Source organism: Somniosus microcephalus, chromosome 13 (genome assembly GCF_052327205.1).
Source record: "Somniosus microcephalus isolate GS21.2 chromosome 13, FLI_Smic_1.0, whole genome shotgun sequence".
In the NCBI taxonomy this organism is placed as follows: Eukaryota; Metazoa; Chordata; class Chondrichthyes; order Squaliformes; family Somniosidae; genus Somniosus; species Somniosus microcephalus.
In genome coordinates, this window is record NC_140999.1 from 187518583 (window position 1) to 187535416 (window position 16834).

The 16834-nt window shown below is 45.2% G+C and overlaps 1 protein-coding gene across 2 annotated transcripts in view; it reads right to left on the bottom strand.

The window, feature by feature from the left end:
- The window catches only part of LOC147108892 (serine/threonine-protein kinase 3/4), a 187928-nt gene that overhangs the window by 65081 nt on the left and 106013 nt on the right, over positions 1-16834 (bottom strand). For both annotated transcript variants that reach the window (XM_086005841.1, XM_086005839.1), the window contains one exon: positions 1945-2105. In XM_086005841.1, the coding sequence (XP_085861967.1) occupies positions 1945-2105 (161 nt within the window). The remainder of the gene's footprint in view (positions 1-1944; positions 2106-16834) is intronic.

The window sequence follows — 16834 nt, forward strand, 5'->3', positions numbered from 1 at the left end:
CCACTGAAAGGAGGGAATGAGACATCCTGTGACAGATGCCGTTAAAGGGGCAGCTAGATAAGTACAGGAAACACTTTTTTAATCCGGCACCGACGGGACCGGCGTGGTGCCGGTTTATCAAACAGTCCGGATTACAGAGAGGTATAGTTAAAAGGTACGAGAGCCCCGCACACGGCCACAGATCCAGGCGTCCCTGTTGCATAGCAACAGATGCAGGAACCCCGGTTACACGGCCACAGATCCAGGAACGGCCACTAATATGAAGTAAAACTTACCTGAACCTACTCCTGAATTTTGCCGGTTAACAGAGATTTCCGGTTATTTAGGTGCCGGTAAATCGAGAGTTTCCTGTACATCTTTGGAATTCTCTGCCCCAGAGGGCTGTGGCTGCTCAGTCATCGAGTATATTCAAGGCTGAGAGCGATAGATTTTTGGACTCTAGGGGAATCAAGGGATAGGGCAGGAAAGTGGAGTTGAGGTCGATGATCAGCTGTGATCTTATTGAATGGCGGAGCAGGCTCGAGAGGCTGTATGGCCTACTCCTGCTCCTAATCCTTTCTTATGTTCTTAGGAGGGAGATAGGAATAGAAGGATAAGGTGATGGGATTAGATGAAGACGAGTGGGAGGAGGCTCGTGTGGGGCATAAACAGACCAGTTGGGCCGAATGGTCTGTTTCTGTGCTGTAAATTCGATGTAAACTCGCACGAATATCTGCACTTACTGATCCAAAAAAAGCTTAAACAAACTTAATGTCCCTCTAGGATATAACCACAGGTAGGATTTTGAAGCAAATGCTTCCTCCTGTTAATTTAAACCACTGCTCATAAGTTGCACTAATTCACTTCAAGGAAACCAGGTACCCTCATTGCATCACAGCTAGTGAATCAAAGAGCAAGTGAATAAAAAAAGTTATAAAAAAGCACTGATCATAATAGCTTTAAATTCTTACTATATACTTGTGTAAGGAAGTAATGTGTTTGGGGAAAAGAACTAAACAAAATATGATGTTTATATAAAAAGCACCTTATCACAATCCCAACATCCAAGTGCATCAAGTGTGTCAGCCATGGCTCAGTGGGTCGCACTCTTGCCTCCGAATCAGAAGGTCGTGGGTTCAAGTCCCAGAGACTTGAGCACATAAATCTAGGCTGACACTCCCAGTGCAGTGCTGAGGGAGTGCTGCACTGTCGGAGGTGCCGTCTTTCGGATGAGACGTCAAACCGTGGCCCCGTCTGCTCTCTCAGGTGGACGTAAAAGATCCCACGGCCACTATTTCGAATAAGAGCAGGGGAGTTCTCCCCGGTGTCCTGGCCAATATTTATCCCTCAATCAATCACTAAAACAAATTGTCTGGTCATTATCACATTGCTGTTTGTGGGAGCTTGCTGTGCGCAAATTGGCTGCTGCGTTTCCTACATTACAACAGTGATGACACTTCAAAAGTATTTAATTGGCTGTGAAGCGCTTTGGGACATCATGAAAGATGCTGTAGAAATGCAAGACTTTCTTTTATTTATTTCACACTGCGAAATACTTTTGGAGTACGGTAGGCAACGTCTCACAAAGAGGATTATGATTTTATTTTTTTTAAATTGGTGCTATTAGTTGAGGGAGGAATGTTGCCCAGGACACAGGGAGGACGTCCTGCTCTTTTTGTCACCTGCTGCCATGGGATCTTTAACATCCAGCTCAATAGGTAACAAGGCTCTGGTTCAAATATCTCATTTGAAGGGCAGCCCCCGACAATGCAGCACTCACTGGGCACTGCACTGGGGTGTCAGTCCCCAGTCTATAGGTACAGGTCTTAAACCCACAACCAGAGGCGACAAAGCTACCATCTGAGCCAAGGATGGTAGATAACACAAAATACTGATATAATTTTTCCCACTTAACTACTATTTCTTTGTCAAGAATCAATTAAATTCAGTTTTTACATTACTTACGGATTCAAAGTCCCCATCCTGTGGTACCTTCCAGTTGTCAGAGGAGTTCTGAAGTGCTTGGGCATTACGATTGCTGTGGCTGTTTGCCTGGTTCTCTTTTTCCTTCTGCTCAAAGTACTCCAGGAAGGATGGTTTGCTTTGCTGGATGGTCTCCTCTTTCCCTGTTTGGTTAAAAAGAAAATATGGAGTGAGTTAAACGCTGGGAAGTTAGCTCATCATAGGGTTAAAGAGGTTCAGTTGTCAAGTTGCACAGCCAATGGCGCGCAGTTAATGCCAATCTTTCAGGATTTTTAAAATTCATTCGCGGGATTTGGGCGTCGCTGGCAAGGCCAGCATTTATTGCCCATCCCTAATTGCCCTCGAGAAGGTGGTGGAGAGCCACCTTCTTGAACCACTGCAGTCCGTGTGGCGAAGGTGCTCCCACAGTGCTGCTAGGGAGGGAGGGAGTTCCAGGATTTTCACCCAGCGACGATGAAGGAATGATGATATATTTCCAAGTCAGGACGGGGAACTTGGAGGTGGTGGTGTTCCCACGCGCCTGCTAGCCTTGTCCTTCGAGGTGGCAGAGGTCGCGGGTCTGGGAGGTGCTGTTGAAGAAGTCTTGGCGAGTTGCTGCAGTGCATCTTGTGCAGCCACGGTACGCTGGTGGTGGAGGGAGTGAATGTTTAAGGCGGTGGAAGGAATGGCAATCAAGCGGACTGCTTTGTCCTGGATGGTGTTTGGTTGTGAATGGACACCACCAAGTATAGAGTTAAGATGAGCGAGGATGTGCCGAATGGCCGCCGCCTTCATCTTTATCCATCTTGTAATGCCACCCTAGGTGTGACCAGGAGTGGGCAATCGTCTGCCAGGTTTCTGCCTCTGCTGCTCTGCCCACACTGCACCTGTCCAGGGAAAAGTGCACCTCCTCCACAGATGGAATGAGATTATGAACTGAACTGTGTGGGACGATCAGACACTGGTCCACGGAACTGCATTTCATGCCACACACTCTCCAGAGAGCACGGAATCGGACATCACTGGCTTGCAGAGTGTCATCAAGGATCAGACCCTTGCAGCTGAAGAAAGGTACACGGTAAAGAACAGGAGCAAAAATCTTCTCTCAGATTTTTGTAGGCAAGGGTATTAAGGGTTACAGAACCAAAGCAGGTAGATGAAGTTAAGATACAGGTGAGCCATGATCTAATTGAATGGGGAAACAGGCTCGAATGGGGCTGAATGGAATCCTCCTGTTTCAATGCTCCTAAAAGAAACGCCAATCCAAAAAGTGCACTGGAGCACCATCATTAGGTGCCATGGACCAATGCACGTGTGTCTGATCTCCTACACAGCTGAATTTACAAGTTCAGATGCCACTGTTGGCACACTGCAAATGGAGGTTATGCACTCCTTCTTAGGGAGAGGGACGGGGCGGGGCAGGAGTTGGCAGAGCAGCACAGGCAGCTTCTTTGGAGCAGCTTACCCACTTGTCCACTCAGTTACACACACACTGTGATCACAACAACTTGCATTTATATAGCACCTTTAATGTAATAAACTGCACCAAGGCACTTCACAGGAGCGATCAGGAGTTGTCAGACAAAATTTGATATAGAGCCAGACCGAGGAGATATTAGGACAGGTGGCAAGGAGTAGGTTTTTAAGGAGCGTCTTAACGGAGGGGTCAGACAGTCACAACGGCACAGGAGGCCGCCATTCGGCCCATCGAGTCTGTGCCAGCTCTCTGTAGAGCAATCCAGTCAGTCCCATGCCCCCGCTCTATCCCCGTAGCCCTGCAAGTTTATTTCCGTAAAGTACTTATCCAGTCTGCCCTTGAAAACATTCAGTGTCTCAGTTTCCACCACTTTCGTCGGCAGCGAGTTCCAGGTCCTCACCACTCGCTGCGTAAAAAAGTTTTACCTCACATCCCCCCGTATCTCTTGCCCAAAACCTTAAATCTGTGTCCCCTAGTCCTTGTACCATCAACTAGTGGGAACAGCCTTTCCCCATCTAGCTTATCCAAACCCGTCATAATCTTGTACATGATGCGCTATCAATTACTCATAAAAGACTGAGAGTTAGAAGAGTAACTAAAGGCTTTTATTAACAACAGAATGGAGGTCTGCCTCGCGTGGTCGACCGGTCCATGATACTAAGGGCTGGGGAGCAGTCACCTTTATACTAGGACCTGTGGGAGGAGTCAGCCGAGGCATGTCCAGGCATGTACACAGTGGAATACAAACAGGACAAACAGGAATACAAACAGTGGTTTACCACAGTACACCTCTATCAAATCACCCCTCAACCTCCTTTGCTCGAATGAAAACAAATCCAGCTTCTCCGACTTGTCCTTGTAGCCAAGATCCCCCAATCCCTGGAACCATTCTGGTAAATCTCCTCTGCACCTTCTCGAGGGTCTTCACATCCTTCCTAAAGTGTAATGACCAGAACTGGATGCAATACTCCAGTTGTGGCCTAACCAGCGCTTTATAAAGGTTCAGTATAACTTCTCTACTTTTGTACTCAATACTTCTATTTATGAAGCCCAAGATCCCATATGCTTTGTTAACCACTCTCTCAATATGTCCTGCCACCTTCAGGGACCTATGCACATTAACTCCCAGGTCCCTCTGTCCCTGCACACTCTTTAAAACTGTGCCATTAAGTGTATATTGCCTCTCCCTGTTCCTTCTGCCAAAATGCATCACCTCACACTTCTCTGTATTAAATTCCATCTGCCACTTGTCTGCCCATTCTGCTAGCCTTTCTATGTCCTGTTACAATCGATTGGTATCATCACTGTTTGCCACACCTCCAGGTTTGCTGTCATCGGTTTAGAGGTTTAGGGCAGGAATTCCAGAGTTTAGGGCCTAGGCAGCGGAAGACAGAGCCAGCAATGGTGGAGCGATGAAAATAAGGGGTGCGCAAGAGGCCATAATTGAGGAGAGCAGAGTTGTAGGGCTGGAAGAGGTTACAGAGAAGCGACATCTCGGAGGGATTTGAAAACAAGGATGAGAATTTTAAAATCGAGGTGTTGCCGGACCGAGAGCCAATGTAGGTCAGTGGGCGCAGGGGTGATGGGTGAGTGGAGCTCGGTGAGAGTTCGGATCCTGGCAGCAGAGTTTAGGATGAGCTCCAGTTTACGGAGGGTGGAAGGCGTGAGGCCGGCCAGGATTGATACAGATGAGCTTATCCATCCAGGAAGGCCCTACAGTCTCCCTCCAAATGTTATATTATTGCAGAGCATTTGCCTCTACTGTCCTGCCCAGAAATCCGTTCCACGTGTCAATCATTTCTTCAAGTTAAGAACTTACTGTTAGTCATAAATTTGTGGTTTACTAGTTTGGACCCATGTCCAAGGAGATATTAGGACAGGTGACAAGGGGTAAGTTTTTAAAAAAGTGTTTTAAAAGGAGGTGGAGGGGTTTAGGGAAGGGTGCCATGGTTTACAACGTACTCCTGATAATTGAAAGTCATTTTTGTACTTAAATTGTACAAATAATTTGAATTAATAGGAGCAGATTGTAGTTTGACTTAGAGTTCCTGGCCTACCCTTTCTATAGTGGTGACTATACTATATCCCTCTCTAAGGTCACCCAGAGGAAGAAGATAATTGGCAAATGCAGTCCTTTATATTTCAGGTTCAAAAGCACGCACGCACAAACATGCAGAGATAATCAGGATCAGGGGAGAAATAACCTGCTATCCTTATCCTTTACCTGCATCGAAACACAACAGATACATTTTCTAAGTGCACAGATTAAAATTTGAATCCTTTACGTTTCCATAGTCGGAAATGTGGAAGATGTGCAAAAAATTCCATTTCATCTCTAATAAACAAGATGAGAATTATTTATATTCAATGAGGGGGGGCATGGTGGCATAGTGGTTAGCACTGTTGCCTCACAGCGCCAGGGACCCGGGTTCAAATCTGGCCTCGGGCGACTGTCTGTGTGGAGTTTGCACATTCTCCCTGTGTCTGCGTGGGTTTCCTCCGGGTGCTCCGGTTTCCTCCCACAGTCCAAAGATGTGCGGGTTAGGTTGATTTGGCTATGATAAATTGACCCTTAGTGTTGGGGGATTAAATGTGCGGGGTTACGGGGATAGGGTGGGATATGTGTCAGTGCAGGCTCGATGGGCCGAAATGGCCTCTATCTGCACTGTAGATTCTGTGATTCTGTGATCACAGCTCTAGGGCATCTAAATTCTTTATGCGCAGAGATTTCCTTGGTGTCTCTGTGACTCCTCGCACAGTTCAACACATCAATAAAACTAAGGTGCTTCTGATCCAGGAGTGGGCAGCTCTAGTCTGGTCTTCTGCAGTTACAGCATGTGTGCGAATGAGCCAGCCCGTGTAACACTGCCGTGCTTCCACTGCAGAACCAGCACAACTAACGATAGCAGCCTCAGGCGAAGGGTGCACAGGTTCGTAGAATGATACAGCACAGAAAGAGCCCATTCGGCCCATCATGTCTGTGCTGGTTCTTTGAAATTCCTATCGAAAACGGTAAACGACAATTTTAGCAGTTCTTCACGTGAGGAGCAATCAACGCGTTAGGTCGTGGAGGCAAAAATTTGAATCATAGGGAAAGTTGGATTCTGTGATGGGGAGTGTGGGGGCAGGGGGAGCTGGGGGAAAGACAACAAAAAGAGAGTGAGAGTTTTATTCTGGATGATTGAGCTAAGATGGGCCGAACGGCCTTCCTTGTCCATATCTAACTTATGATCAATTAAATGTGAATGTGGTACCTCACAGCACTAAGGAAAAGAGAGGTTCCGAAAGCATTACCACACATTTGAAATGCATGTCAAAAGGATGCCCCCCCACCACCTGAGCCTTATCCAATTAACAAATCCCTTGCGTATAGGAGATTGAGGGGCAGTCTGATCAAGGTGCTGCTGAGACAATAGAAGCTTGTCAAAATTAGCGAGGCTCCTGCTGCAGGATTCTGAGAACGAGGAACAGCCACAGGAACATAAAAGGAGAACTACAAATGCTGAAAATCTGAAATAAAACCAGAAAACGACACAGCGGATTATGTAGGATCTATAGAGTGAAGACAGGTGAATGTTTCCAGTGCCGACCTTTCATAACTCTGACAAACTGTCTGCACCCAAAAACGTTAATCTATCTCTTCAGATGGTGACATACCCTTGAGCTTCCACCATTTTACGTAGAGACAGGCTGAATGGCTTACTCCTGTTTCGATGTTCCTTCAGTACTGCACTGGAGCGTCAGCCTAGATTCTAAGCTCAAACCTCAGCATGGGCCTCGAACCCACGACCTTCTGACTCCGAGGCAAGTGCTACCCACTGAGCCAAGCAGACATGAACCACAATCACACCAGACAGTGTCGCTTTCCTTAACATGATACAGAGAGTGTGTGTATTTTTAGAAGCGTGATGAGAAAACAGAACAGCAATGGAGAGTGCAAGTGGAGCGGGATTCATGAATTTTTTTTGACACATTTCCTTACTACTTACAATAGTAAATATATATTGCCTTTATAAAAAAAATGCAGGTTCTCAAAGGCAATTATTGGAAAAAGTCCCATGCGCAGCCTGGCAGAACTTGGAATCTTATGTGGGTAATAGAGCAAAGACCTGCTTCGATTTGTTATCTATAATAGAAAAGAAAAGTGCTGATACCGAGCTGGGTCAGCTCCGAAACAACTTACATTTATATAGCGCCTTTAACATAGTAAAACATCCCAAGGCTCTTCACAGGAGCATTATAAAACAAAATGCGACACCGAGCCACATATGGAGATATTAGGGCAGACTTGGTCAAAAAGGTAGGTTTTCAGAAGCGTCTTAAAGGAGGAGAGAGAGGTAGAGAGGCGGAGAGGTTTAGGGAGGGAATTCCAGAGCTTAGGGCCTAGGCAGCTGAAGGCACAGCCGCCAATGGTGGAGTGATTATAATCAGGGATGCTCAAGATCCAGAATTGGAGGAGCGCAGATATCTTGGCGGGTTGTCGGGCTGGAGGAGATTACATAGATAGGGAGAGGGCGAGGCCATGGTGAGATGTGAAGAACAAGGATGAGAATTTTAAAATCGAGGCTGAAAATGGCTCAACAACGTCAAGAAGATAGAAAACTGCAGAACTGGCTCTGACAAATTAATTTAAAAAGATCCTCAAAACTGTCTCCACTGAGCATGTGGTGTCGGGACAGGTAGCAGAATGGATAGCAAGCTGGCCACAAAATAGAAAAGAGAGTAGGGTTAAAGGTAGATACTCAAACTGACAAAAGGTGAGAAGTGATGTTCCGCAAAGATCAGTGCTGGGACCACTGTTGTTCAGCATTTAAATAAACTTTCCCCCCCCCCCTTTCCTTTTGTTTCTCTCTCACACCTGGCAGCTATCTCTTGCCCTGCCAGTACACTTTACACCTAATCTCAGCCTATTACCATCTCGTCTAGCTTCTAATACCTTTTATTGTCTCTTTTTTACTTCTTTTGTTTCTTTTATTCTTTTGTCCGATCGCAGCCCTGCCTCCAATCTATCTTTTCTTTCCAGTTTTGAAGAAGGGTTCGACCCGAAACGTCAACTCAAATTTCTGTCCACGGATGTTGCCTGACCCGCTGAGTTTTTCCAGCATTTTCTGTTGTTATTTAAATAAACTATTTGGACTCAGGAATTGGAAGTACAATTTCAAAATTTGCAGACGACACAAAATTGGGGGAATATACAGTAAACTCTTTCGTATCCGGCACCGACGGGACCGGGATGGTGCCGGTTGATTGAAAATTCCGGATAACGGAGAGGTATATCTACCGAGGCTATTTTTAACAAACAAAAATAAAATAAGATTTGAATGCTACTTACATAACATGACCAACTTTTATCTGGTATAATCCTTATCTGGACATCAATTTTCAGCTTCCACTGGCCAGTGTACATTGCCCTCCAAGTAACTTATCCACACCAATACCTTCTATATAGCTTATCCACACTCGCATTTCAATCTCTACCTAACTCACCAACAGCCAGTCACCTTTTTCTTCTGGGTAAGTCCCTATGAAGTATTTATTATTCCCTACCAACTACATATTATTCCCTATACAACTGAAGATTTCCGACCCATCATCTGACAGCCATGAATCCATCAGGTGGTTAACACGCAGTCTGTGCTATACATAATCGGACTGTCCTCGATGTCAATTTCACATTAAATCGGCAATAGAACCTGGGGCTTCCCCAGTCTATATGGCACAGTAACACTGAAAAATGAACTCGTCCATCGAGTCTCTGGGAAACACATAGCTGCCACTCTCAACATTCTGAAGCAAGCAGAAACTAAGACTCGGACTCGGCAACATTTCCGGTTATTGAGGTGTTGTTTTCAGAGTATCAATTTTGCCAGTTATTAGAGATGATTAAGTGCCGTTTAAACAAGAGTTTACTGTAGTTAACATAAAAAGAATGCGACAAATTACAAAAGAGGACATTAATAAACTTACAGATTGGGCGTGTAATTGGCAAATTCAATATAGGCAAGTGTGAGGTGGTGCATTTTGGTAGGAAGAATAAGGAGGCCACATACTCCTTGGATAATTAATGTCTAAATGGGGTACAGGAGCAAAGGGATTGGGGGGTACAGATACACAACTCACTAAAAGTAGCGATGCAGGTTGATAAGGCCATAAAAAAGGCAAACTAAGCACTGGGGTTCATTTCGAGAGGGATAGAATTGAAAAGCAGAGAAGTGATGTTAAACTTGTATAGAACCTTGGTTAGACCACACTTGGAGCGCTGTGAACAGTTCTGGTCTCCATATTACAAAAAGGATATAGAGGCACTGGAGAAGGCTGAACAGACTGGGGCTCTTTTCTCTAGAAAAAAAGACTGAGGGGTGACCTGATAGAAGTCTTTAAGATGAAGAGGAGTTTGTTGTGGGGGGGGGGGGGGGTTGCACTAAAATGGGCTAAATGGCCTTCATCAACTGTAATTGTCTTGTGCACAGATTTACAAGGTTGATACCAGAACTCAGAGGTTATAACTATTAGGAAAGATTGAACAGTCTGGGGCTCTTTACTCTGGAAAAGAGAAGGCCGAGGGGTGACCTGATAGAGGTCTTTAAGGTTATGAAAGGGTTTCATGGGGTAGACATAGAGAAGCTGTTTCCACTTGTGGGCATGTCAAAAACTCAGGGTCATAAATATAAGATGGTCACTAATAAATCCAACAGGGAATTCAGGAGAAACTTCTTTACCCAGAGAGAGGTTAGAATGTTGAACACTACCACAAGGAACAGTTGAAGCAAACAGCATAGATGCATTTAAGGGGAAGCTAGATAAGCACGTGTGGGAGAAAGGAATCGAAGGATACACTGATAGGGTGAGATGAAGAGTGGGTGGGAGGAGGCTCACATGGAGCATAAACGCCGGCATTGACCAGTTGGACCGAATGGCCCGTTTCTGTGCTGTAGGCTCGATGTAACACTGAGACAGCGACAGTGAGATATTGGGACAGATAAGGAACAGAGATACTGCTTTGTAGTCATATTGCTTACAGTTCATAAACAGGGGGTCGCCAACCCCCCAGGATTGTCCTGGAGTCTCCAGGAATTGAAGATTAATCTCCTGGACACACTGCAGCAAGCAACACCCGGGAGAAAAGTCATGGGGGCATTAAATACATTTTTTCTTTGAATACTTTCATTTATTAATTATAAAAATATTGGAGATGGCGAGATGGTGGAAGGATGCCCTGCAGTACAATTACAGATTCTGTCCTTCCTATCTTGAGCTGCACCCGCAGGGGAGTATTCAGAGCTGTATAACACTAGGGTGATTTGGATTAGAATTTACGGAGAGACATAAGAGAAACAATAATGCCACAAATCCGAAATAAAAACAAAATGCTGAAAAGCACACAGTTCCGCCAGCATCTGACAGAGACACGACAAGAGTGAAATTCACAGCTGAAACTTTAATCCGTCTTTTCTCTTTCAGAGGTAGAACAACCAGCTATGTACTTACTGTTTTTAAATTGGATTGGTATTTTGTTAGGCAAGGGTATTAAAGGTTATGGAACCAAGGCGGATAGATAGAGTTAAGATACAGATCAGCCATAAGAAAATAAGAAATAGGAGCAGGAGTAGGTCAGTTGGCCCTTTGAGCCTGCTCCGCCATTCAATAAGGTCATGGCTGATCTTCGACCTCATCTCCACTTTCCTGCACTATCCCCATATCCCTTGATTCCCTTAATATTCAAAATTCTATCAATCTCTGTCTTGAATATACTCAATGACTGAGCCTCCACAGCCTTCTGGGGTCGAGAATTCTAAACATTCACCATCCTCTCAGTGAAGAAATTTCTCCTCATCTCAGTCCTAAATGGCCGACCCCTTATTCTGAGACTGTGACCCCCTGGTTCTAGACTCCCCAGCCAGGGGAAACATCCTCCCTGCATCTACCCTGTCAAGCCCTGTAAGAATTTTGTATGTTTCAATGAGATCACCTCTCATTCTTCTAAACTCTAGAGAATATAGGCCTAGTCTACTCAATCTCTCCTCATAGGACAATCCCCCCATCCCAGGAACCAGTCCAGTGAACCTTCGCTGCACTCCCTCTATGGCAAGTATATTCATCCTTAGGCAAGGAGACCAAAACTGTACACAATACTCCAGGTGTGGTCTTACCAGGGCCCGATATAATTGCAGTAAGATGTCAAATCCTCTTGCAATAAAGGCCAACATACCATTTGATTTCCTAATTGCTTGCTGTACCTGCATGTTAACTTTCAGTGATTCGTGTACAAGGACACCCAGGTCCCTCTGAACACCAACATTTCATAGAAACATAGAAACATAGAGATAGGAACAGGAGTAGGCCATTCGGCCCTTCGAGCCTGCTCCGCCATTCAATGAGATCATGGCTGATCTTCCTCTGAGATCTTAGCTGATCTTACCAGTTCAGTACCCCGTCCCCGCCTTTTCTCCGTAACCCTTAATCCCCTTAGCCTTCAGAAATATATCCAATTCTCTCTTGAAAATATTTATTGAATTAGCCTTCACAGCCCTCTGTGGCAGGGAATTCCACAGGCTCACCACTCTTTGAGTGAAGAAATTCTTCCTCATCTCTGTTTTAAATGATTTGCCCGCTATTTTTAGACTGTGGCCCCTGGTTCTGTGCTCCCCTGCCATTGGAAACATTCTCTCTGAATTCAGCCTGTCCAGGCCTGCCATAATTTTATATGTTTCGATGAGATCCCCTCTCAATCTTCTAAACTCCAGTGAGTACAAGCCCAAACTATTCAATCTCTCCTCGTAGGTCATTCCCGCCATTCCAGGTATCAGCCTGGTGAATCGCCGCTGCACTCTTTCCATGGCAAGAACATCCTTCCGCAGATGGGGCGACCAAAACTGTACACAATACTCCAGATGCGGTCTCACCAGCACCTTGTACAGCTGTAGTAAGGTATCCCTATTCCTATACTCGAACCCCCTTGATATGAAGGCCAACATACCATTTGCCTTCTTAATCGCCTGTTGCACCTGCATGCTCTCCTTCAGTGACTGGTGCACAAGAACACCCAGGTCCCTCTGCACTTCCCCATCTCCCAATCTATTGCCATTTAGATAATAATCTACCCTCCTGTTTTTACCCCCAAAGTGGATAACCTCGCATTTATCCACATTATAGTGCATCTGCCACGTATCCGCCCATTCTCCCAACCTGTCCAAATCGCACTGTAGCCTCCTGACATCCTCATCAGAGCCCACCCCTCCTCCTAGTTTAGTGTCGTCAGCGAATTTGGAAATATTGCATCCAATTCCCTGATCCAGATCATTTATATATATTGTGAACAGCTGGGGTCCCAGGACAGATCCTTGCGGCACCCCGCTGGTCACTGCCTGCCACTCCGAAAACGAGCCGTTTATTCCAACTCTCTGTTTTCTATCCGCCAGCCAGTTCTCTATCCACGTTAATACTTTGCCCCCAATCCCATGAGCCTTAATTTTGCATGATAATCTTTTGTGTGGAACCTTATCGAAGGCTTTCTGGAAGTCAAGGTACACCACATCCACTGGCTCTCCCCCATCTATTTTACCAGTTACTTCCTCAAAAAATTCCAGCAGATTAGTCAAACACGATTTACCCTTTGTAAATCCATGTTGACTCTGTCCGATCCTTTCCCCATTTGTCAAGTGCTCCGCTATTTTATCCTTAATAATGGACTCTAGCATTTTGCCCACAACCGATGTAAGGCTTACTGGTCTATAATTCCCTGCTTTCTCTCTACCCCCCTTTTTAAATATTGGGGTAACATTAGCTACCCTCCAATCCACGGGTACTGTTCCCGAGTCAATGGAGTTCCGGAAGATGATCCTTAGAGCATCTGCTATCTCCAGGGCCACCTCCTTAAGTACCCTAGGATGTAGTTTATCAGGCCCCGGGGATTTGTCGGCCTTCAGTCCCCTCAACTTACCCAACACCATATCCCTAGAGATACTAATTTCTGTCAGCTCCTCCCTCTCATTAGTCCCTATGTTTGCCGATATTCCTGGGAGGTTATTTGTGTCCTCCTTTGTGAATACAGAACCAAAGTATGAGTTTAATTGGTCTGCCATTTCCTTATTCTCCATTATATATTCTCCCGAATCGGACTGCAAGGGACCGACTTGGGATTTTACCAGTCTTTTCCTCCTGATATACCGATAAAAGCTTTTGCAGTCTGTCTTTATGTTTGCTGCAAGTTTACTTTCGTATTCTATTTTCCCCTTCCTGATTAATCCCTTTGTCCTCTTTTGCTGTATCCTGTACTGCCCCCAATCTTCCGGTCTGGTGCTTTTTTTTGCCAGTTGATATGCCCTTTTTTTTGATTTTATGCTGTCCCTAATTTCCCTCGTTATCCACGGTTGAGCCACCTTTTTAGGTTTATTTTTATGCCAAACCGGTATAAACATGTTCTGGAATTCTTCCATTCTATCTTTGAATGCTTGCCATTGTCTATCCACTGTCAATCCCCCCAGAAACACCACCCAATCAATCTTACCCAATTCCCGTCTCATACCCTCGTAATTCCCTTTATTTAAGTTCTGGACCTTAGTCTCTGATTCAATTTCCTCACTCTCCATCTCGACTGAGAGCTCGATCATATTATGATCGCTCTGACCCAAGGGGCCTCGTACAAGAAGATTGTTGATAAGTCCCTTCTCATTGCACAATACCCAGTCTAAAATGGCCTGATCTCGAGTCGGCTCCTCGACATATTGGTCCAGATAACCGTCCCGAAAACATTCCAGGAATTCCTCCTCCTCAGAATTTTTACTAATTTGGGTAGTCCAATCAATATGTAAATTAAAGTCACCCATGATGACAGCTGTGCTCTTATCGCACGCTTCTCTAATTTCCCTTTTTATGCCTTCCCTCACCTCCATATTACTATTTGGAGGCCTATATATCACACCCACTAACGTTTTCCTCCCCTTGCTATTTCTCATTTCTACCCATACAGATTCCGTTTCATCCGAGTTAATATCCTTCCTTTCCATTGCATTAATCCCCTCCTTTACCAGCAATGCTACCCCACCTCCCCTACCTTTTTGCCGATCCTTCCTAAATATTGTATATCCCTGGATGTTAAGTTCCCAGCCTTGCCCACCCTGCAGCCACGTTTCTGTAATCCCAATCAAATCATACTTGTTTACCTCTATTTCCACAACTAATTCATCCACCTTGTTCCTAATGCTTCTAGCATTAAGATACAAAGCCTTCAGGCTTGCTTTTTTCACACTCTCATTATGAATTAGTTTGGCCCTTTGTGTTTCTCTCCTTTGCTTATTGCTTCTCACCTTTCTACCATCTATTTCTGACTTCATATGACTTCCCTCTTTTCCACTCTCTCACCATTTAAAAAATACACTGCTTTTCTATTTTTCCTACCAAAGTGGATAACTTCACATTATATTCCATTTGCCATGTTCTTGCCCACTCACTTAGCCTGTCTATATCCCCTTGAAGCCTCCATGCATCCTCCTCACAACTTAACATTCCCACCCAGCTTTGTATCTTCAGCAAACTTGGATACATTACTGCCATGATCTAATTGAATGGGGGGGGGGGGGGGAAGAGGTGCGTGGGGGGGTTGAATGGTCTCCTCCTGTTCCTATGTACATAAAAATAAACAGTTTTAAGAAAAGTTCTGCAATTCCATACTTTCCTAGGTTGTACAATATTTTGCATTACAAGTTGTATCCCTTCATGTATGGTTTTGACATTTCCAGACTTGACTACTCCAATGCTCTCCCTATTGGCTGCCCATACGCCTCCCTCCACAAACCCCAGCTTGTTCAAAATTCTGCTGCTCATATCCAATCTAACACCAAGTCCCAGTCGCCCAATCGATCATTGCTGATCTGCGTCGGCTCCCAGCCACCCAATGCCCCAAATTTAAAATTCTTGCCATTGCCTTTAAATGTTTCCACGGCCTCGCTCCTCCCCATCTCTGTAACTTCCTCCAGCCCTAGAACTCCCCATTCCTCTCATTTCCCCCATCCTCCCCCAACCATTTGCAGTCACGCCTTCAGCTGCCGGGATCCCACATTCTGGAATTTCCTCCATAAACCCTCCTGTTTCTCCACCTCTTTCTCCCTCTCCTCCTTTAAGACCCTCCTTAAAAGCCACCACTTTGACTAAGCTTTTAGCCACCCCTTCTAATATTTTAAGTCTTTTGCTTGGCATCTGTTTTTCCCCGACACCGTGGGACATTTTCTGTGATGAAGGCACTATGTAAATGCATGTTGCCATTGTTGACTGGCTTTTGATGAGCATAAGCTTTCTTTACTCAAAGAGTGGTTAGAATGTGGAACTCGCTACCACAGCAAATAGCCGAGATGCTTTCAAAAGGAAACTAGATGAGTACATGAGAGAAAAGGGAACAGAAAGATATGCTGAAAGGCTGAGATGAGGTCGATAGAATGGGAGGAGACTCATGTGGAGTACAAACACTGGCACAGAGTAGAATGGCCTGTTTCTGTACTCAATGTGCACAGCGCTCAGGGAGGCCGTGCAGCTGGCTTTTCAATACAAGGCCCAAACAAAATTAAAGGGAAATTTGTCTGTATTGTACATTCTATGTAATTCTGTGTAAAAGTGCTTCTTGTTCTGACAACTACAAAAGGCTCCAGTTAAAATGTGTGGAACTCTGAAAATGTTACGAGGTATAGAGACCAGTGGGTTTAACCCGCTATCACAGCAGCCTAGTTGCTTGTCTCACATTACCCTAGCAGTTACTGCAAATCCAAGAGATACATAGAAACATAGAAGATAGGAGCAGGAGTAGGCCATTCGGCCCTTCGAGCCTGCTCCGCCATTCAATGAGATCATGGCTGATCATCCAAATTCAGTACCCTGCCTTCTCCCCATATCCCTTGATCCCTTTAGCCTCAAGAAATATATCCAACTCTTTCTTGAATATATTTAATGAAATGGCCTCCACCGCCCTCTGTGGTAGAGAATTCCACAGGTTCACCACTCTCTGGGTGAAGAAATTCCTCCTCATTTCAGTCCCAAATGGCTTACCCCTTATCCTTAGACTATGACCCCTGGTTCTGGACTCCCCGGCCATCCGAAACATCCTTCCTGCATCTAGTCTGTCCAGACCTGACAGAATTTTATAGGTTTCGATGAGATCCCCTCTCAATCTTCTAAACTCCAGTGAGTATAAGCCCAATCGACACAATCTCTCCTCATACGTCATTCCTGCCATCCCAGGTATCAGCCTGGTGAATCTTCGCTGCACTCCTTCCATGGCAAGAACGTCCTTCCTCAGGTAAGGCGACCAAAACTGCACACAATACTCAAGGTGTGGTCTCACCAAGGCCCTGTACAACTGTAGCAAGGCATCCTTAGTGCGAGCAAGCACTGAGTGCGAGGTCAGCAGAGAGTGCTGTGAGTTTGGGT